At 40.6% G+C, this 23,790-nt stretch overlaps 1 protein-coding gene across 2 annotated transcripts; it reads left to right on the forward strand.

Moving 5' to 3' along the window:
• The first annotated feature begins 663 nt into the window (after positions 1-663).
• Positions 664-8,375, forward strand: LOC141586523 (uncharacterized). Of its 2 annotated transcripts, XM_074407779.1 has the most exons (16): positions 664-749; positions 842-1,039; positions 1,747-2,090; positions 2,346-2,466; positions 2,837-2,954; positions 3,616-3,698; positions 3,819-3,887; positions 5,256-5,324; positions 5,418-5,498; positions 5,574-5,693; positions 5,818-5,892; positions 5,997-6,077; positions 6,862-6,935; positions 7,041-7,101; positions 7,367-7,422; positions 7,874-8,375. In XM_074407779.1, the coding sequence occupies exons 2-16, from the start codon at positions 881-883 to the stop codon at positions 7,956-7,958; spliced, it is 1,596 nt and encodes a 531-aa protein (XP_074263880.1). In that variant the 5' UTR covers positions 664-749; positions 842-880; the 3' UTR covers positions 7,959-8,375. The 2 variants fall into 2 exon arrangements, with proteins under 2 accessions (XP_074263880.1, XP_074263879.1); XM_074407778.1 differs by lacking the exon at positions 664-749 and having other exon boundaries at positions 779-1,039.
• Positions 8,376-23,790: the final 15,415 nt, after the last annotated feature.

Consider the following 23,790-nt stretch of genomic DNA (forward strand, 5'->3'; position numbering starts at 1 on the left):
TTGTACTTTAAGTTCAGCTCAGAAAAAATTCAGTAAAATTAAGTCCAAAAGAACACGAGTCCATTTTTGAAATAATGTTCAAAAATAAAATATTTGCCGTTTTGGGTCGGTTTTGAAAATATATGTCAAAATGGTGTTCACGTAGGCTCGGGATTTCTAGACCTGAAACACGCCACTACCAATGGCGTGTTTTGTGAAGGAAACACGCCATTAGCAGTGGCGTGTCTTTACAACAAATTTTTTCTTCAACTGACAGTTTTTTTTTTTTTAAAAAAAAAAAAAAAAAAAAAAAATTACAAAGACACGCCATAGGGAGTGGCGTGTTTCCGCTCCGAAACCCGCCATTCCCAATGGCGTGTTTGTTTTAGTCCATTTTTTAATGAAGTTTCTTTCCCTACTCATTATAAACACGCCATTGGTAGTGGCGTGTTTTAGGTCCAGAAATCCCGAGCCTACGTGGGCACCATTTTGACAAATATTTTTAAAACCGACCCAAACCGACAAATTTTTTATTTTTGAGCATTATTTCAAAAATGGATTCAAAGAACATAGCCTTAATGGGTTAAACAGATTGACAATAATTTGTTTTGAAAAAATCCGTAAAAAAGTCGGGTTGCGTTGTACAATCCGGTCTAGTTCGGGCTAAGAGACAATGAGTAAGGACCCAATTAACATTGACAGATTTGAGACAAACAGAAATCCAAACCTGACGCGATCGATACGGGTCGAGTTTACGGGTCAAACTCGAGGTAGTTTCTCTTTGTTCTTTCTGTCTCAGTTTTGCAGTTCCTCACTTCCCTGTGTTCTTCAATTTCGACTTAAACCTGTGCCGCCATTGCAGCTCCAACTGAAGCTCCCTTCACACCTTCATCATTAAACAATGGCCGCCATAGACGACGAAGCATCTATTTCTGTCGCAAATCATCCGCCGGAAAACTCGTTATCCTCCGCCGCCGCCGCCGACGAAGAGCTCCGCCTCCTTGACGACGTCGTTCGATCCCTACCGCCTGCAGTAGTTAAGGACTTACTATCCTTAGAGGTTAATAATATAGTTTCCGTTAATTTATTTTATTTTATCTTGCATTTTGCATTTTGTTTGTTGAATTTGCGCTGCTAATTTTTCAATTAGGTTATCAGTAGCATTACAAACAGTCTGATTACTGTTCGTTTGTTTATCGATTGAATATCGTTAGTTTTTGTTTTTATTTTTACAAATTCCAGTGGAAGATTCATGTTTTGCTTGTTTTTATGATAATGATGCTAAAAGAGTAATTTTGGTGATCAGGATTGTCTTGTGAATTCTTGTTGAATGCAGATGTTCGTGTTATTTGTCAGTTAATTCGCTCGTTTGCGTTAATTATACAATCTCGGCAATGTAATTATCTTGGCCTGCCTTCGTGAGTTCACTGTAATGCAATTTACACTATGTACGAACTATGAAGCTGTCAATGAAGTCGTCAGTATTTTACTGGTCTTATGTATGGAACGTCACGAACACGGTTAAGGGACTATGGTGTGTCAGATGTTTTTGTAATATATGTGATGTGATTAATCTCGGCTTTGGAATATGCACTCATTGGAATACATTATGTCTCTCTATTATGTGAAAAGCAACTTTATCGAATTTGATCTTTATTACGAAGTGCAATGATCACATCCAGACGCTCAATACTATTCTTTTATGTAATATTATGAGATAATTATGTGAAGTTAATACTCGTAGATTATGTAATGTGTTAATACCAGGTATGCCCTCAGTGTGTACTACGACTATTGGGGAAATATGGTCCAAGTTACTGCAACTCGTCGAGCATCTTTAGTTTGTTCTCTGCAGTTGTTGGCGATCAGCTCAGTTCTGATGTTTCTTTGTCGGGGGAATCAGATAAGAAGGATGTTTATTGTAGTGTCTGTTTTGGTATCCTCCAGTTTATTTATGCTGATGAGAAACAATCCCTAGTCAAGAAGGATTGTGCCAATGACTTAGCTGTATTGATAGCGGAACTTGCGAGGCAAGAAGGCCATCAAATTGATGATTTTACTCTTGAAGTGTCTATCCCTCCTATTATTGTGGAGAAAGACAATGCTAAAAGGTTAGTTGTCCTTGTTTACAGCCATTATTCGTTATAGGCTGGTAGCTCTTTCCTGTGCACGGTTTATGAAATTAATGCACCGTTTTTTTATTGTTTCTTCTCACATATCTTGAGCTTTTCTGTTTGCACCCCTGTAATTTGTTTGTTTGAAATTGGACATCGCATTTCTTATCTTGTACTCACTTAAATTTGCTATTTCACAAGGAATCATCAGAATTATGTTGTTTATGATTCGCTTTATCAATCAATGTGTAGGTTATTTATAAAAGAGAAGTATGGTTCAGAAATTTGGTTTCAAGACGTGCTTCAATCAGAAGCCCTTTCAGTGAAGGATGCCCTAAAGATATCTATCACACAGCCCCTCGAGACACTGTTAGTAAGTATTCCCTCCCGCCTCGATTAATTTTACGTTTGTTTTTGGCACAATGACATATAAATAGAGAGAGGGTATGCTTAACAAATAGAAACGGAGAAAAAGCAACTTGCACAGTTGCACATGAAGAGAAAAGGTAACTTTACATGCTTAAAAGGTAAACGTAAAGAAATGATTGAGAAACCTGAATAAGGAAAACATAAAGAAAATTGGACAGGAAGTAAGTCTATTCTGTCATGATAGTACTATAGTGTATGTGGAAGCATTATTCTTACCTTTCCAAAGTTCAAACTTGTTTTTGGCTGACTTGTGTGTTTGCAACAACATTTCTCAATCACGAGATTGCAGTTTATTTAGCCGTATTATTTTGCAGGGTATCAAATCTGGTACGAGCTCCTTCCGTGTTCGGTTAACTTACACTTCTTCTGACTACCCAACGAAGACTGTAAATGAAAGGGAGAGCAAGCAGGCGTACAAGAAACAAAAAACAGGCATGACTACATTTTATTGTCTGCTGCTTTTGCACTTCTTTGACAAGTTCATTAGCCTAGACTGGTAGCTACCTATGTAGGTTGAATACTAGTTCAGGACATCATGTGTCTTTTGTTATCAGTTGAATATGAATACTACTGTTTTGCTTATACTGGATGTGTCTCTCCAAAGGGAATTGTTTCCTTGAACGTCATATATTTGCTTGGAGTCAAGGGTGTTGCTATTTGCTTGTAAATTTCTTCATCCACGAGTTCCACTGGGCAAAAAGGGATAAAAAAGTATGTTCATAATTTTTTTCCAACAAGTTCAAAGAGAACTAAATGTATGTGAATGGATATATGCTGAGAATTGAAGAGTACAGACACAAATGAGGCATGCAAGTAAGATGTCCCATCATCTTGAGTTCTTGACTATAAACCAAAGAATGATAACTCACTAACTCCATTGGAAATGGAAATCTTTCTTTCCATTGACAAATGACCAACAGAGTAATTTCAGCGGAAGTGAGTTGTATTTTCTGAAAACTAGTGTTTGTTTCTTCAAAATTAGCCTCCTGTTTATCTGCCTTTTGGCTTTCAGATAAAAGCATGAATCAGTCCTATAGTTCATACATGGTTTTTTTGACATCAAAAGCCGATGGTTTCTATCTTCCAAATGCAGGTATCAGCAATGGCATAAGAACTAGTAATGGCTCTGATATTGGTGACAATTTGAAGGATGAAAATTCTCTCACAAATGGGAAGGTGATTGATTTGTACCTTTTTTGTTCTCTCTGCAATAAGTCATGATTATAGGAACTATATTACATTCGACCCTGTTGGGGGCACGTGTTCTTGGATTTTTACCAATTTCTATAATTCTAGGTTTCCGCATGCTGCTTGACGATACAACTTCATAGAACACCCATCTTTATCGGTGGCAGATACTTGAAGGTAATACTAAGCTACTGAATAAAAAAACTTTGGTTTGTTCCAACCATTGAATGTATACGTACTACACTACTACAGTAGTACGCAACCATTTTGCATCAGTTGCTTTTCCATCCTCAACTTTTTCTTTTGATTTTCAAATGCTACTTGGATTTTCAAGTTGGCTCCAGAGATTGCCTGAATCATACCATACCCTAAAACTTCTTTGGGTTTTGAGCTGCAACTCTGAAAGAATATGTCTCTTTGGTGTATGTGGAAGAGCATTCTGAGTACACCAATTAAGACATGCTCACATTGGTCATATTATGTTGATTTTTGCACTCCCCTAAAACGTTGTAGTTGACCTGCCCTCATCCTAGAGTGACTATGTTGTCACTAGATCTAGAGAGTCCAAATGCGCATTACCAATGGCTGATCTTGGAGCAGTAAAAAATGGGAGCCAAACAGCCCTGACCTCTGGTTTAGAATATCCACTACATAACCATTGATCATTGGGGGTGCGGTGCCGAGGTGCTAGTTTTTGTATCTGAAATAGGCATGAACTTAGATTGTAAGCATGGGTCGGGGTCTTTCCCAACAATGCAGAATCTACCACTGCACACAACCTTTCCACTATAGAAATGACATACACAATTAAATAATGTACTTCATACTTTCTACTTCCTTTTGTTTTTATATGGTGTTTCCGCTTTTCCATGGTGTTGGTTTGATTTTTATCTCCTAACTATTGCCAATATATTCTGGAATAATTTCTATAAAGAGGGACAATATTACAATTTTGTAAGATTATAAAACTTGTACAGTAGTTCCATAGTGGAAAATGCTGCTTTCACAAGTCAAATTTCATAATTTTACATATGTTGACAGTTATTGAAATTTAAAGAGTGAAACGATCCATTTATACCATTTTCAAACTATCCGTTTATACCATCATATAGCAATCCTTTTATACAACTATCATCGTGAATCAATCCATTTATACCATTTTGTAACATTTCTTTCTTTACACAAAACAGGGGAAGGGGTATTTTTAGGTAAAAAAAACAACCAGTAAAGTTAGCAAATTTTGCCTTGCTGGCTTGAACCCTTAGTTACTCTATCACGGTTATAACTTGCACCGTTGCACGTAATTGTACGATCTATCTATAGTTTACCCATACCAGTATACCACCAATACAATTCTGGTTGTAATCAGGCGCATGGTTTATTGGTTATGTATTCAATATTTGCCTGGCCTTTACTCTTTCATACCCTTTGCCTTGGCAATTAACTGAGATAGGAGAACTGAGCAATATCTGCCACTAGTGCGTAAACTCCTGGCCTTGTCTTCATCAGATCTTGGTGTTTAATGTGATGTCCAATGTGACGCAGTTATCAAGGAATGTGAGTCAGACACGTTGGATTATCGATGATGAAAGAATGGGAGAAGCATCTGTTGAGGTATTGCTAACCTCTGATACTCTGATGTATGTTTGTAAGTTTAAAGGGTGATTTAGCTGATATTGACAGGGTGAATTTTTCCCAATTGTGTAGGAGATCTTGGCAAATAGTGTTCTTCCAATGTGTAGGGGTGATAACTGCAAGTTCCACGCTGCTGGTAGAGAAGATATAGATGTACTGATTATGTGAGTTATTAGTTTAGTAAATCTGATGGATATGGTTATATTTATTTGGAGTTGCAAATTTCAGGTCCGAATGTTAGGTTCTGGACGCCCATTCTTACTTGAGATCCAAAATCCCAAGGTTGAGCCATCACAAGCATCATTGAGAGAGATGGAATTCAAAATCAATAACTCAGAAAGCAAATTGGTAAGATATAGCATTCCGCGTTCTTAACCCTCCGAGTCTTTTTCAGTTAGCTTTTCATTTAGCTGTCTGATTGTTTGAATAATGTTTACGTTTCTGTCTTGTCATACACCTGTGAATTGTATAGGTGAAAGTGAAAAATCTCAAAGTTGTCAATGAACAAGGGTGGACGCTGATGCGTGAAGGTGAAGCAGAAAAGCAGGTAGCTATTGGCGCAATTCTTGATTATCCTTTTTATTAATGTAGTGGATTCAATTGGTATGTATGACTAACAAACTTATGTTAAAACTTTTGAATGTTATGCAGAAGGAGTATGCTGCCCTGGTGTGGATTTCTCGCGAACTAGAGGAAAAAGACTTGGAGACTATATCTTCGTTAAAGGATTTGGTGGGTTTAGCTTATAGGAATCACACCATTCTTTCTGTTTACTATTTTAATTATTTTGATTCACCATCTGGGTAATAGGCTCTTTGAGATCATGCCCAGTCAAGCAAATTTAGAAAGAATTTATGAAGTATGCCTCCACTAAGAGAGTCATATTAAGAAGGAGACATACGACTTCCTGCAAGAGAAAGTAGAGCCCTTTAGTGACCTGAGCTTTGCTGATAAGAGGGCTCGCATGTCCCAAACCCTCCATACCTTTGCTCAGCAATTGAACGAGCACAGTTGAAAATCCGAAATTTACCAAGAATTCCACCTGCAGTTTACGGATGAGGACTGCCGTCACTCGCTTGGGTTGCCCTTACCTTAGACATTTACCCTTCTTATCAGCTTCCTTAGGGCGGAGTGGTTTTTCTTGGAGATTGATCTGTGATTTAGCTGTTGTCACTAGTCAGCCTCTGGATTAAATCTGGAATATTCTACTATAGAAAAATATCTTGAGTATGATACTTTGTGATTTTAATTTTTTTTATTGTCATAGTTAACATTATAAGTCTTCTCATCAAAGCCTGCCAGTTGAATTTGATGAATTGCTTTTTAGGTCAGCTGTAAATCTGTAATTGACTTTTTATGAGTTAGTAGTTTTGATGTTTGATAATCATCCTATGGCTATATATATATATATATGTTCACTAAATCTCGCATTTTTTATGTACCTGCTGCTACTCATTAATTTCTGTATTCTTGATGATAATTTTGCGTCTGATAAATTGTTTTCTTACTGCTTCAGCAAGTACTACAGAGGACACCAGTGAGAGTGCTTCACCGCCGAAGTCCTCTAGAACGTGAAAAGATAATCCACTGGTGAGACCTCCTCTATAATGTTTTTTTCCTCGATTTTACCCGATACTAGATTTTTTTTTCCTCTTGCTGAAAATGAAGTCTATTATGTTATTTAATATCGAGCAGGATGAAGATAGAGAAGATTTCTGGAAGTAGCCAATACTTTCTCCTGCATCTCTGTACCCAGGTGTGTGTAATGGCCAAGAACTCCCCCTTCGTACTCTAAATCCTGAAACAGTATCTTCATATCTGTGGTTTGGTTAGATTGGATAAGCATCAAGCAATATAGAAATTGGGTATTATACCCAGATTGAACCACCGACTAGTCACGAAACCTTTCGTCGGTGTTAGTAACTTTGTTTATAACTCTCTTTATCGTCCTCTTGCTATCTATAAATCTATCTACTTCCTAGACTGTCATTTTGATACATTGGCATATTGTTTCAATCTAGGCTGGAACATACATCAAAGAATTTGTGCACGGGGATCTAGGACGCACTCAACCAAGGTATTTTGTACTTAACTCATCAAGGGATTTTAGGCCCCCACATTTCTCAGATTAAGAGGGGTATATTGGAGAGGCAGACAAAATTACGTTTAGGGCACTTGTATAAATACATTCTGAGAGCTTAAAACTCAAAACAAAAGTCTAAAACTAGTACATAGTACATATTAATCATTTTTCTTTCGGCAAATTAGCACTGTTCTTTGAATAGATGAATTTGTGGAATGGTACTTTCCTCGTAGGTTAAAGTCAAGTCATTTTTATAAAAAATCAAGTTGAATTCTTCGGAAATGGATCTGAATCCTGAATTACACAACTTATAGTATATCCAAGCCCCTTGTATGCTGATGCCATAGGCGGGACTGATCCTTCACACCTTTTGAGCTTGGTCGCAATGTTTGTTCGCACTGCTGTTATGATGTCTGTGACTGAATTTCTTTTATGTGCGGTGCAGCCTGGGTTCAATACTAGGTTGTAGGGCGGAGATTCTACAACTTGATGTAACTGATGTCAAGATGGACTGCTTCATGACTGAATGAATTGATGTACCTGTATCTTCATCTTCATTTTTATGGACGGCCGAGTTCAGTTGATGGCTGAAGCTTTGGGTTCGAGTTCATTCCCATATTGCATTCAACATGGAGATTCGTTGTTGACTCAACATAAGGATTGAAAATGGATACGGGAGGTGGAGTATTTTATAATTTGATGGATATTTCTTGTTCAACCCATTTTGACATTTGAAGCGGGGTTGCTGTTATAGACAATGTACCATATTTGTATTCTTAAGTTAGAAGCATTACAATGTTCAGTCATATAATACCGGCATTTCATCGTACATTGTTTTCCAATAGCTCTCAGATATAGTGTGACTGCGTGTTTTGCTGGTGGATAAACATCTTGAATAATGAGTATGTTTCCAAGGCCTTGCTCTGTATTATTAAAGTTACTGCACCAAGTTTCTTTGCTTGTGCTTTCTGGAGGCGAACTGCAAGGGTGGAGTATAAGTAATTCGGAATTCGATTAATATGATTGAGATACTCGAAATGTAATTCGATAAATATTCAAGCATACATGATCATTATCATGGCTTATATCCTAACAACTTCTATAACAAGACTCGCTCCATATTATAATTTCTTCTTTTAAGTACTCCGTATGTAATGATTGATAGTAGAATCGAAGTCCTCTCGTAAATGGAGTAAATTCATTCTCATTGTTGTCGAGACTACTACAAGTCTACAATACTACCGAGTAATTTGCTTTACACAAAAACTAACTAGTTTAAATCTCGCGCAATAAATGCACAGTATAGTCTATAGAATTTTTATTTTTGTATTTCTTCAATCATGCTAGAGTAACACTTTACTAATTTTTCATATTTCACGTCATTATATTTTGATACGAGAAAAAAACAATTGAACTATAAAATTATTCAAAAAAACTGAGTAAAACTGAACTGTAAAATAATAGTGGTATCTCATTAATTGTTCATTTTTCTCGTTATTGTATTTTATTTCGAGAAAAAAAAAATTAAAACTGAAAATTAATCCACGAGAATTAAGTAATGTACTGGAATGTATTATTTTTAAAAAGTTTTTTATACCACAAAGCTAATGATACCAATTTATAAATTCTTTCAGTTTTTTTGTTATGAAAGTAATCAAAACTCAAAACGATTTATAGTTTTGTTTATACATAATATGAATAGTATGAGTCAAGTCATTTTCAAATAATAGCATCAATAAAAGATTTAATAGTTTATAGTTTTATATTATTTATACTATAGTAAAAATATTATACTTTAGTGTTTAGTGAAAATTATATAATTTGATGAAAAGATTAATTTTAATAGAAAGAATTATATAATGAAATACATTATAATTATTAATTTCCTTATTTAATAAATACAATTAGATTATTAATAGATTCATTGTATAAAAATATATTTTTTGGAAGAAAAATTTGTGAATTTCACCTATTTTTTTAATAGACAAGATTATCTATATCTTTCTAATGTAGAACCTTCACCTAATTTCATTTCCTTATAAAAAAATATACTCCGTGGTGTATATTATACGGTAGTTATTGTGTGAGACGATCTCATGCAGTTACGCTATAAAACGATCCATTTGTATAAAAGTCATTCATTTATTAGTACCAAACAAAAATAAATGATAAAAAGACCGTATGATGCGATAAGACCGTCTTATTTTAAAAATTTTTATAATTTATCCTTAATCAAACTTGTTGACTCTACTTACAAACGAGAAGTTCTTAAAAGGAGAGAGTTCAAGTTCTCAACCACTCAAGTAGAGCATTAATTCCTTGGCCAAAGTTGAAAAGTTGAATAAGAAAAGTAAAAAGTAAAAAAGTTGGGATGGATATTCTTTGTCATCAAGAGTAAAAATAGGAATAATTAGGAGGCTATGGAGTATGGAACAAGGAGAAAGCGAGAGTCTAGAAATGTCAACTTTAGCAACAAAAGAGATACAAGAAGGTGGATGCAATTAATTTTCAGCAGGATACATTACCCGTGACTCAATCATCAAACCCACCTCTTTTATTACTCTTTGGCCTTTGCATTTAAATGGTGGCGAAGCTAGGATTTACGGTTAGGAAACGAAAAAATTTCAGCAAGAGTGAATAAATAATGGTAAATTTGGAAAAAAAAATTGGTAATTTTAACTAAGGGAAATGATAAATACAACTCACTGGTTGTATTTAAGCATTTAATACCCTTCTATATTTGACATTAATTTAGAAATTAGAGAGTAAATTACACATAAATCAATGCAATTAATGCATATATTAACTATTTATTTCCTCTTTTAGTTGCTTAAATACAACCCACTGGGTTGTATTTATCATAACCCTTTAACTAAACCTAATTTTTCCTTGGGCAGCAGAACGAGCGCCTATTCTAGCCTCTCCCTAAATCCGCCACTGCATTTTATTTTACAAATAATTTATGAATTTATCAAATAAAATCGTCATGACTCATGCATCATATTCCTTCTTCCTTCATTCCAGTCATTTATTTATTTATCATTTTATTTTTTGTAATAGTTATATTAACCGCGGAAGTGGTGATTAGTCTATTTACTTTTGTCAATTGTGAGATTATCTCTTAAATTTCAAATGTAGTGATTAGATCCCTTGACTTTGTTAATAGTAAATTCAACCCAATTTTTATTTTTAACTAAAATTGCACCAAAAAATTCAATTTCATTTATTTATATAATTTATAAGCATACAATAAACCTTATTATAAATTATAAATTTAAAAATGGTGTATGCAATTTATTACACATTTTGGGGAAAAAATATCTGAATGAATTACACAAAATTGAACTTTTGTAAACGTAATATCTTATACGGAGTATATGTGAATTATATTAAAATTAGTAAAATATTAAATATATTCTAAAAATTATGTAAATAAATTAAATAAATAATTTTATAATATTTATTGTTCCGGGTGTAATCCCAGAGCAGATATTCGTTACCACCCGTTGCTTGTAGAATGATGTCCTTGGTTGAATCCTTCTTGTCTTTATCGTTCCTCTCGGCCTCTCCTGCAACAATGAACGAAATGAGGGCTTGGCTTTGTGCCAAGCGTACTCACTCCGACGCTCAAGTCAGTAACTTAGGGGATAAGTTGTTCCTTGGCTAAATGTATATTGTAGAGAGATAAGGAAGATTATACCAGATGAATAGTGTTTCTTAGGTTAAGTTGTGGATGCTTTCCTCAATGAAGGTTGAGGAGTATTTATAGACTTTCACCTTTTGTCACGTAGTGGCCAAGTGGCCAAGTGGCTAGCAGGTGGAAAGACTGATCTACCCCTCGGCCGAGGGACCTATGGCAGGCCGGCGGGCCCTGTTGACTCACCGCCGAGGGGTCTTGGATGTGAGTACGCGGGTATGTGCCTCGGCTGGCAAGTTGCCATGCCGAGACCAGCCGACAGCCGATGGGTCGATCGGCTAGGTGCCTAAGCCGTTGACTTCTTTGTGGATATCTTTGACCTTGCTCGATATGTTGACTTGGTCGGCGGTGCAAGAATATGCCCCATAATTTGCCCCCCAGCGTAGTCTATGCCGTGGTATGGGCTCCGATGTACGTTTGAGCGTATATTCTGCGCAAGTAATTTGTAAAAAAATTTCTGCATCGGCTTCTTCTGCGGCGGCTTCTTTTACCTCGGCCTGGTCTTTTCTTAGGCCGTACCATATCCTCCCTCCGCATGGATGCGTAAAGGTCATCCGATGTGGAAAAGAGAGCGACGCTGGCCGAGACCAGGGTTGAGAGTGCCGGTTGTTTTTGATTGCCCCCGGCCGGCGCTACTTAGCTTGGTTGATCATGTGGCCGGCGGAGAACAGATGCTTGGGAATTTGTTGAGGAAGGTGAATAGGCGGGGAGATACGAATGGGCGTGTTGAAGACGCTTGGTCACTGTTGCATTGATTGACGTTCGACTGTTGCAACGATTGACATCCCGTGGTTGCATGTCCGACACGTGTCTGCACGCTGATTGGTTGACGCTTCATGGGGTACATTCTCGATTGGTCCTTCTTCATGGGCTTTTCCCTATAAATAGGGCAGTTATTCCGTGAAATTGGCCACCAATTTCATTCTCCAAAATTTTCCTCTCTAAACTTTCAAGGGTTTCATTGTCTTCTAATTTTCAGAGTTGTTACTCCGGCGGGTGTTTTTCTTCAAGGTAAACAAACAAACTTTCCAACTTCTTAACTTTGTAAGTTTTTATTGTAAACATGTCTTTTGCTGATGCCGGGCCTAGTAAACCGGCGCCGGGGGGTTCCCCGTCGCGTCTTGATGAGGAGGAGAAGTTGGACGCCCCCCTGATAAGGCCTGGGGGCCCTAGGTCTCCTTCTCCTGAAGTCGATCCTCGGATTTTGGAGGAATGGGAGGATGACTCTGATGTCGATGATGACGCAGACGATTTTGGTGATGATGCTGAAAAGGCTCGTCCCAAAGAGGGGAGGCAGTACGTTATGGATCACGGTGACGTCTGCAAGGTACGCGTTGACCGAGCTTGGACCCATAAGTTGGCCGGTTGTTCGGTGAGAAATTTTTCGAGGGCCATTTCTTCTTTGGCGGGGATACAAGATTGTTATCCCCGAGGAGGGTCGGCCGTCTGTTGCCCTCCGCCGGGCCATACCGGCGTATACATGCGACACTTGGAGTACGGGCTCCGGTTTCGCTTGAATGAGTACGTCATGGCCATCATTAAAGCTATGAACGTCGCTGTGGCCCAACTGCATCCGTTGGCCATGAGGACGATAGTCGGCTTTGTGTGGCTTTGTCTCTTCAAGGGGAGGCCCGACGGTGAATTTATTCCGCCGGCTTCATTATCTCCCCCGTCAATCGATCCGGCCGCGTCGGTTGGTACGGTGTGCACACGGAGAAAGGTTATGTCTCTGTTGACAAACTTACTTCTTGCAAAGACTGGAGAGATCGGTTGGTGTATGTTAAGGTGCCGGATGACTATCCGCTGCCCCTCTCCTTTCAGCACCAAGTGAATTTGCGGTGTGAGACTAAGGCGGAGCATGACAGATGGGTCAGCCGGAAGAAGCTCAAGATGGATGCCAGCAAGGTCCTTCTTAAAGAGGATGAGAAGGCGCGATGAGGCTTTTGAGGCGGACAAGGGTGGGGTGCCGAAAAAATGGATTCCCCCAACGCAGATCATTCTTCAGGATGAGCCGCTCTGCCATGTCGGCCTCATACCGGCCCTAGCACAGGGTGAGTGGGGTCGGTATGAGGCCCATCACCGCTCTTAATGTTCCTGTTTTTCGAACTTCGATTTATTTCTTCTACTTAATTCTTGCTTTTATTTTTTTCGCAGACTACTTTGGACCGGATTTGTCTGAGGATATCCTCCGGAGAATGGGGCTGCACAAAGACAAAACCGTTGCTAACTTGCATCCCAAGGCTCTGACCCATGACCGTAGGACGTCGCCGAATGATCTTATGGACCAGCAGCTGAAAAGTTTGAATGTGGTGGAGGCCCAGGCGAAGGTTGTAAGCAACGTGCCACGCCACACTCGAAAAACAAATCCTTCGGCGGTGATGGCGTCGACATCGGCTCCGCCCTCCATCCCCCCTGTTCAGAAGGAGACGGTGGAGATCGTTTATATCTCCAATGGGGATGACTCCGATGGGGAGGAGGGGTCGCCCCTTGTCCGTAAAAGAAAGCAGACAGCCTTTACCGCTGCCGTTGCTCCTGCTGCTGACGAGGAAATGCGTCCTTCGGCCAAGAAGGCCAAGCACGGTATTGATCTATCCGGTGGCTCAGATTTAGCTTCGGTTCATCGCGCGATGACAGGCTCTTCGGCATGCCTATGTATGTTGATACTGATGCTCCTTCTTTTTTTTTTTTTTTTTTTTTTGTAAATCGTAATTGTCGGCCGCCGCTCTTGTTGAGCGGCAAGTGGAGGAGAACCCGCGCAGCCGTGGTGATCGAACGTCGCCATTGACTCTTCATCCCAGAAGGTTTCCCTTTCCGACCGCAGTGGTGATCGAACGTCGCCACCGGCTCTTCATCCCAGAAGGCTTCCCCTCTCGCTTGTAGCGGAAAGCGCGAGGTTGATCAAGAGAGGCGAGGTGGAACGAGCGACCGGTGCTCGTATCATGGAGCGGGAGAAGGTCGTGGCTCAATCCGCTGAGCTTAATGCCACTAAGAAGGTGGCCGCGAAGGCGAAGCTGGATCTTCTCAATGAGCAGAGGCTTAGGGGAGGCCGAGGAGGCGCTCTTGTCGAGAGAAAACTCGGGGAGGACGCTGAAAAGGAGGTCCTTCTTGAGAGAGCCAAGGCCGAGAGGCGCTGCGGCCGAAGTTGAAAAAAGCTGGCGAAGTGTGACCTCGTTCAGAGGCACGCCGACCTCTATTTCCAGCAGAGGAATGAATTCAGGGAACGGTTTCAGATCCAGGGGAAGGTGATTCGGAGCAAGGAGGCCATCATCAGGCAAAAGGAGGACGACATTGAGATGCTCCAAACCAAAATGCTCCCTGACATGTGCTCCGAATTCCGGGATCTGACCGAAGCAGCTGCCAGGGAAACAATTGAGGAGCTTTTCCCTCTTGAAGGTTCCTTTCCGTGGAGCAAATTCGACGAGCTGTTTGACGACAAGCTCGAAGCTAAGGAGAAGGCCGTGGAGGAGAAAGCCAAGGAGGCGGTGAGGGTGAAGATAGAGCAAGAGGCGGCCGAGGAGGCAGCAGCTCTTGCTGAGAAGGCTAAGGCGGCCAAGGAGGAAGCCGAGTGGGCAAGGGCAGCTGAGGCTGCCGAGGCTAAGGCTGAGGCTGCGAAGGCCGAGGGTCGCTAAGGGCTATTTGGGTTACCCATCGAAGAAGGTCTTTGCTACCGCTGGCGATGGCGAGCAACAACGAGACATAGGAGATGATATCGTAACCTTTTGTCTTTTGGCTTATCCTTGTAATTTCTTGTAATTCGTTGAACATTTTTAATAAGAGTTCGTTTCTTCTGCCTCCGGCCTGGCCGAGGTTTTTACCTCACTTCTTTTTCTTGCGCTAGTATTTGAGCGTCTCAATTGTACTTTAGCGTCTTCGTCTGGGTTGTCTCCTTACGTTATTAATTGAGTGTCTCTTTTGTTTCCGCCTCGGCTTGGCCGAGGCGGTCTAGAGTGCGTATCTCAATCGTGTTAACGCTTCTGAGGCATTTTGAACGCTTTGCGAGTATCACCGCTGCTGGTCGTTACCATCGAGGTGTACGCTCCGGTGGTGATTGCCGCTCTTGTCGGTGTGTGAAGTGTGCCAAAGCATCCGCTTGTTGTTATTGATCGCCGTGGCGTCTACCACTTGGAGTGACTGCGACGGCGTCAAACCTCTTGGGGTGATGGCCGTGGCGTCTACCACTTGGAGTGATCTGCGACGGCGTCAAACCTCTTGGGGTGCTCGCCGTGGCGTCTACTACTTGGGGTGACTGCGACGGCGCCCATTTCTTGATGGAGACTGCCGTGGCGTCTACCACTTGGAGTGACTGCGACGGCGTCAAACCTCTTGGGGTGATCGCTAGTGGCGTCTACTACTTGGGGTGATCTGCGACGGCGCCTATTTCTTCATGGGAGGCTGCCGTGGCGTCTACCACTTGGAGTGACTGCGACGGCGTCAAACCTCTTGGGGTGGCTAGTGGCGTCTACTACTTGGGGTGACTGCGACGGCGCCTATTTCTTCATGGAGATTGCCGCTCTTGTCGGTATGACAGTGTGAGCCGACATCGCTTCGATAAAGACTACCGCTCTTGTCGGTATGACAGTGTGAGCCGGCGTCTGCTGCTTCCTAGTGACTAGGGGGATGACGAGCATTTTGATGGAAGACTTGGACGATTTTTCATTAGGTAAAAACATGCGTCGGGGTGCCCACAGCTGTTTTGGACACCTCCGCCGCTACATAGAGTATTCCCGAGATTACCAGCGTCCTAATGGCCTATCAAAGGCACACCGTCCTAGTCAGCCGCTAGTTACATCCATGAGGTCGCCTCTCTGTTGTAAGGATAGACTTTTCCCTTTCTCTCGATTTCTTTGCTACTTTGAGGGATTGCATGTTGCATCCTCGGCGCCTATCCGGACGTTGACCACCTCGTCATTCTCGTCTTTGGAAACGAGCTTATGCGCTTCCCCCCGGTCCGAGACATACATCAGTGTTAGGGCCGGATGGACATCACCTGCGTCGGCCTCGCTCAGGGTGACTCGGCCTATGAGAACGTTGTAGGCGGACGAGCCGTCGATGACCACGAACTCAGCTAGGACATTCTTAGCCGCATTCTTTTCGCCGAACGTCACCGGGAGTCTGATTGATCCCAGTGGTACCAGGCCGGCCCCAGAGAAGCTGTATAGTGGGTTGGTGCAGGGGCTCAAGTCCTTGACTTTCAGGCCGAGGCTGAGGAAGCACTCCCTGAACATGATGTTCGTGTACGCGCCTGTGTCAATCAGGCACCTCTTGACCAGGTGGTTGGATATGTCCAAATTGACTACAAGTGGGTCGCTGTGAGGAGCGATGACTCCTTCGTAGTCCTTCCTTCCAATGGTTATATCGGGGATGTTGGAAGCGGGGATCGCTGTGTTGGGCACAAAGTTGATGGCCTGATATAGCTCGTTCAGGTGCCGTTTGTGCCCATGAGCGGACCCTCCGTTCTCGTTGCCCCCGATGACAACATGGATCACTCCTATCCGTTCGAAGACGGATTTCTTACCCGGCGTCGGCGTCGGTCTTTTGGCCTTTGGCAACGTACTTGCCGAGGCTCCCCTTCCGGATCAGCTCTTCAATGGCATTCTCGGATGCCGGCGATCGTTGGTTAAATGGCCGGTGTGGCCGTGGTACTCACGATCGCTCGTGTCACCGTCACTTTTTGGCTTGGGGGGTCTCTCCCACTTCTGGCCCTCGTTTTTGCTCAGGGCGAAGACTTCGGCGGCTGATACGACGAGAGGGGTTTTATCATTATACCGCCTCTGGTGGTACGTTCCTGAACTCCACCCGGCGCCCGTCGAGTCCTGTTTCCTGGCAGATTTGTCCGACCGTGACCTATTATTCTCACGGCGTCTTTCATCGGACCTTGACCCGTTGTTGTCACGGCGTCTTTCATCGGACCGTGACCCGTTGTGGTCACGGCGTCTTTCATCCGGGTTGTCCTCCCGGTGGCTCTTCTTGTCTGAGTGCTCGGCCTCGCTGGGGCCTACCCAGGTTTTGTGATAGTCTTCTACCTTGATTGCTTGGTCAGCCATCTTCCTGGCGGCATCCAAGCCCAGGCCTCCGCACTTGATGAGCTCATTTTTTAAGTCTCCCCTTGGGAGGCCCTTCATCAGCGCGAAGGCCGCCAGTTCGGGATTAATTTCTCGAATCTGCTGAACCTTTCCATCGAACCTCTTCACATAGCTTCGTAGAGACTCGCCCCCCTCCTGTTTGATAGTTAGGAGGTCCGATGTCTCCACGGCCCTTCTCTTGTTGCAAGAGTACTGGGCTAGAAAGGCGTCTCTTAGGTCGGCGTAATAGTATACCGAGCCGTCGAGAAGCCCTTTGTACCAACTTTGAGCCATCCCATGCAAAGTTGTTGAGAAAACTCGGCACCAGACCTCATCGGGCTGCTCCCATACCGACATGTAAGACTCGAAAGCCTCAGCGTGGTCGGCTGGATCACTATCTCCTTTGTATGATAGGGGTGGCAACTTGAGCTTAGTTGGCACCTGGACTTCTAGGACGTAGGCGTTGAGGGGCTGTCTGACCACGCGTCGAACGACACGCGGCGATCGGCTCCTCGCATTCCTAATCCGGCTCCTCTCCTCGTAGCGGGAAGGACTCCTTTTTCGACTCGGACTTCTTCTCCAACTCTGCTGAGTCGGACTCCTCTGGCTCCTTTGGGGTAAGCCTCGTTCGTCTTTGCGGGGACGCTGTCCTCCCATGAGCGCGGGAAGGACTTAGGTCTACCACGCCCACTTTGGGCTCCCCCGGCGACTTGACTGGGTCAGCTTCTCCTAGTGCTCCGTTCAAATTTCTCGGAGTCATATTTTGGGCCCTCGTCTCCTGGACGGTTTCCGCCGCTCTTGTCGGCGTGACAGTGTGAGCAGGCGTATTACTAATTAGGTCCAGGACCATTTTCAGTTTTGCTATGTCAACCACATGTCCCATGATGGTGACTGGTCAGTTGGGCGCGGCGTGTCCGTATTATTGGCATCCCAAACTCCGGTTGGATTACTCCACGGTGGAGGGCCGCACGACTCGAGAATTGTTGAAGGTATCATCTTGGTAGAATGCGGTTTCGTCGGTCACGACTGCGTCTTGTTGTTTCGACATCTTCTTAGCTTTTTGGGTGGGTTTTTGTTTTTTTTTTTTTTTTGTTTGGGAATGAATGTGACTAGCTTCTAGTAGCGTTTTCCCACAGACGGCGCCAATTGTTCCGGGTGTAATCCCAGAGCAGATATTCGTTACCACCCGTTGCTTGTAGAATGATGTCCTTGGTTGAATCCTTCTTGTCTTTATCGTTCCTCTCGGCCTCTCCTGCAACAATGAACGAAATGAGGGCTTGGCTTTGTGCCAAGCGTACTCACTCCGACGCTCAAGTCAGTAACTTAGGGGATAAGTTGTTCCTTGGCTAAATGTATATTGTAGAGAGATAAGGAAGATTATACCAGATGAATAGTGTTTCTTAGGTTAAGTTGTGGATGCTTTCCTCAATGAAGGTTGAGGAGTATTTATAGACTTTCACCTTTTGTCACGTAGTGGCCAAGTGGCCAAGTGGCTAGCAGGTGGAAAGACTGATCTACCCCTCGGCCGAGGGACCTATGGCAGGCCGGCGGGCCCTGTTGACTCACCGCCGAGGGGTCTTGGATGTGAGTACGCGGGTATGTGCCCTCTACCGGCAAGTTGCCATGCCGAGACCCAGCCGACGACAGCCGATGGGTCGTCATCGGCTAGGTTGCCTAAGCCGTTGACTTGCTGTGGATATCTTTGACCTTGCTCGATATGTTGACTTGGTCAGCGGTGCAGAATATGCCCCATCATTTATAATTATTTAGTGTATAGTGAGCTTATATATAAAATAATTTAATGATATAATTTAAGTTGAAAAGAGAAATTGAGTTGGATTTCACTTTTTGTCAAAGTTATGGGGCCTAATTACTCTATTTGTAATTTATGCTGCTTAATTTCACAATTGACAAAAGATTACGGAGGCTAATTACCACTTTCACGGTATACTACCCAAAGTTAAGCAAATGATTGAGACGGATGGAGAATTGTGTAAAGACGCTCTGCCGCATGAGACAATCCTTATATATACAAAAACACGACTTGCTTGTCAATAGTAGTAATAAATAAATGTTTAATCAATTAAAAAATCTTACATCGTAAAATGGCGTTATTCAATAATTTGTACTAGTAAATTTTTGCACCGTATATAGTTACTCAGAAATTCTCATTTATGATGCATTACAAACTTGAAAGATGTTACTCCGTATTATTATTTTAAATAATGTTAAAAATAAAATAAGGTGATGTACTAGTGTAGAATGTTACAACACAAATAGAATCCTACTACTAAGAGAATAAAAATTCTCTTATTTTTCCCTCTATAAAGCATCTAGCTAAATAGGGTAATAAATTAAATTTTCTTTCTATCTTTTTAATGAATATATTCTTATGAATAAACTCTAATTTTTTAAATAAATTCATAATTATAATTTTTTCATTAAAATAAAATTGATATTAAACTATAAAGTATAAGTTGCTAAATTTTTCAATAATGCAATAATTATTACTGTAGAGAATAACTTGACACATACTTACTGGAGTATTAGCTTCGTGCCAAAAAAACATTCACTAAAAAAAATTCACAACTTAAATAATTTTTTTATTAGTTTTCCATTTCAATTTTTTTGTTTCATATCAAAATAAAATTAAGTGAACTGATAAATATTAATGATATGTAAATTTAAAAAGTATATAAATCCTCCTATATACTAAGGCTCCGTTTGGCACGACACTTCAGGTAGCTTATTTGACCAAAGTAGCTTATTTGACCAAAATTTCAGCTACCTGATTTTTTTGCAAGTGTTTGGCAAGTAGCTTTGTTCCGGGTATAATTCCAGAGCAGATTTGTTTACCACGTAAGCTTGGTGAAATGATGTCTTTCCTTGTCTTGACTCTTCCTTTCGGTCTCTCCTGAAACGATGAACAAACTGAGGGCTCGGCTTTGCACCGAGCGTACTCACTCCGACGCTCAAGTCAGTAAACTTAAAGGGATTAAGTTGTGTGTTACTTGACAAAGTATATTGTAGAGAGATAAGGGAGTTTATACCAGATGAATAGTGAGTTTTTAGGTTAGATTGTGGATCCCCTTCTCAATGAGTGAAGTGGAGTATTTATAGACTTTCACCTTTTGTCACGTAGTGGCCAAGTGGGCCAAGTGGCGTAGCAGGTGGAAAGTCTGTTCTACCCTCGGCCGAGGGACCCATGGCAGGCCGACGGGCCCTGTTGACTCCGTGCCGAGGGGTCTTGGATGTGAGTACGCGGATATGTCTCCCGGCTGGCTAGTTGCCAGGCCGAGACCCAAGGGACAGGCCGACAGGCTGCGTCGGCTAGGCTGTCCAAGGTGTTGACTTGCTTTGGATATCTTTGACCTTGCTCAATATGTTGACTCGGTCAGCGGGTGCAGAATATGCCCCATCAAGCTTATTTGGTCAAATAAGATACCTGAAATGAAATCCTACCTCATGTAGCATTTGAGAAATCAGGTACCTGAAATAACTTATTTTTCATTTTGTACCCCTTTATTCTATAATATTAAATAATTTTCATATCCTTTTACGTCATTTTACCAAAATCAGCTACCTTTTTAGCTAGTTTGCCAAACACATTTTTATATAATCAGTTACCTTATCAGCTCCTAATTTTCAGCTACCTTATCAGTTACCTTTTCAGGTTTCAATTAGCTTTCGGTTTTTCAACTACCTTTTCGGGTTTCAAATTTACCTTTTCGTGTTTCAAACTACCTTTTCGAGTAGTTTTGCCAAACAGAGCCTAAGATAATACAACTTCTCTAAAGTTTTCCCTCCAAAGTGCTCAAACTTATGTATGGAAACAAATTATCTTTTCATTTATTAAACTAATTTTTCATTTAAAATAATCTATACATAAAAACTATATCTCCTATTATTAACTTTGTGACGAAAAAAGAATTTTTTTAAAATAATTTGATGTAAAATATCTTCTTGAAATCGGATACTAATTGATAGATGAATCATCTCAACCAAAACCTTAAGGTTATGGTTGAGGTTCAACAATTATATTTATATCCTATTACGTCCCCTCACTCGAGTGCCCTCTGGGCTCGAAGAGCGGTTAGTACACAAGTCCCCTCATACCATGTGCCGAATTTCCACTTCGTGAGTTATTGGGGTTGCCAGGATTCGAACCCGTGACCTTTGGTCACGCTGGCCCTGATACCATGATAAATGAACCATCTCAACCAAAACCTTAAGGTTATGGTTGAGGTCCAACAATTATATATGTCCTATTACTAACTAATAAAGCGCGTATTATTTAAAATAGAACTCGGATCCTTTATTACAAAAGTTAGATTCTACACCGTATAAGTGGTGGTATAGTTCATAAATTGATGTTACAACTATGTGAACACAAATTCTAATCTGTGACGGACATATTCGTCACAAACTTGTGACAGATATATCCGTTGTATATGTCCATTACAAGAAAGACTCGAGGTTTTTTGAAACCATTTGGCTACAATAATTTGCAGGTATTTTTTTAATAAATTGATAGTACCAGCATAGAAACTTGCAGCATCTTAAATGCAAGGTAGCCATCATCATGAATACAAATATAACCCATCACATCTTCGCATTGAATTTATACCACAACAGAACACCGTATCGTTATATTCTTACTGCTATGTCAATGTGTTCTCCAAGATACGACTATACAACTTCTCTACTTTCTGCTTTCTAGCTTCCAGTCGCCTTTGTACTTCCCATGAGAAATTACTTGACACACACTTTAGAGAATCAAGATCTTTTTTATTTCCTAAAGGCAAGTTATTTTGAACCGTTAAGATTGTATTTTGATAATATTGAACCTTGTACATTTATGGATAGAAATAAAAGGTTAATAGTGTTTAATGGGGAAATAGTATTAAATGAATTTGTGAGAGAAAATGGAGAAGATTTCAATTGCACTTTCCACACTTTTTTTTTTATTAATAAAAAGGATGAACCCAGTACAGCGAGTAGGGTCTCACACAAATTTATAAAAGAAGAACGGAAAAGAAAAACAAACAATCCCTAACAGTAACAAACCACTAACAAACACTAGGTTTCGTTTTCTCCTCGCATGATAGCTATGTTGACTGCTTATTTATCCACTCTTCGAAGGTGTCAAGTAAATTATCCTTATGCGCTTTGTAAGTACCTTGTTCTCAAATGTAGCTTCATTGCTCAATTCAAAATAATAGCACTAATCGTAATGAAAAATGTTACCCATATATGTCTCTCAAAATCAGCAAAGAGAGGTCATTTGCACTTTCCACACTACACAATAGTATCACACATTGTTGTTTAAGCATCCTTGTTTAAGACAATAATATCTGTTTTGATTATGATGGGCCAGATACAGTAGATGAGACAAAAAAAAAAAGGATGTCTAGGAAGTAATAAGTAAAAAGAATTGTGTGGAAGGGGATGGAGTTAGAAACCCGAGTAGGAAGGTGTGTATGAAATTCCAATTGGTTAGGGTAAAATTAGAATTTATTGGAGTTTTAACTTATTCATTTCAAAATGCTCAACCAAACACTTGAATTTGAATTTTGCAATATTGACTTTAAACACAAGAGTTACAGGCGATCATTCTTCGATGCCTTATATAATATATGTGGTTTATTGCAGGCTATCATGTATATTCAAGGTTAATAAAGTGTGCACCAAACGTTACAAAAAAACATCATTAATAGGATATTGCTTGTGAATAAAGATTGTGCGTCGAACTTGACAAATCAAAACCCGATCAATGCTATTTTCGACAAATTCTAATGTGTTAAATAACTTAATTTAAGCAATATTTGTATTGCTTTTACAAAAAACGCGTTCATTTCATCATGTTGTATAATGAGCTTATTATTTGTAAGAGGTGTGGAATAAACATTGTTACAATCCTTTCAAATATATATATATATAAAAAAAAGTAAAAAAAAAAAGAAAATAAAATCTTGCCATAGTGAGTGATACAATTTAGAAATTCAAAAAAAAAGAGTACAAGACCTAAATGGTGAAAGAGGTGTGGAACCAATTTATTAGGACGCTTTTAAGTTTGTACCTTCCGTATGACATTGTAGTGTCGCTTTCCCTCTCAATCATCATCTACATTTTATCATTTCTGTTCTTCAATTTACCCTTCCATTTTCCGCAACCTAACACTCCCTTTAATGAGGACATGTATGTGAGGGAGACTAATTACTCAAAGCGTTACGTTTATTTGTAAAATATAGAGCACACGTTAATAACCTAAATGTGTTAAAATTTAGGTACAATATATTCTCACTATACTTTAATTAACAAGCCATTTTAACATACTCGTAATTAATAAGAATATATCTTGAAATTTTACATCATCTAACGAAACTATAATTCATAACAAGTTTCCTCCCTTAGATTCGACGCATTTTCTTAATGCGTTCAGTGATATGTAAGAAATTAAAGTTGTTACATGAAATGTCGATTTCAAAACGTTTAACTAGAGATACCGAACAACTCTTGCAAAGTTATCGTGCTAAATATACAAAAATAAAACGCTAAAGTGACAATGGTAAAACTTAAGCCAATACTTATATTTCCAGCTTC

Source organism: Silene latifolia, chromosome 6, assembly GCF_048544455.1.
Source record: "Silene latifolia isolate original U9 population chromosome 6, ASM4854445v1, whole genome shotgun sequence".
Classification (NCBI taxonomy): domain Eukaryota; kingdom Viridiplantae; phylum Streptophyta; class Magnoliopsida; order Caryophyllales; family Caryophyllaceae; genus Silene; species Silene latifolia.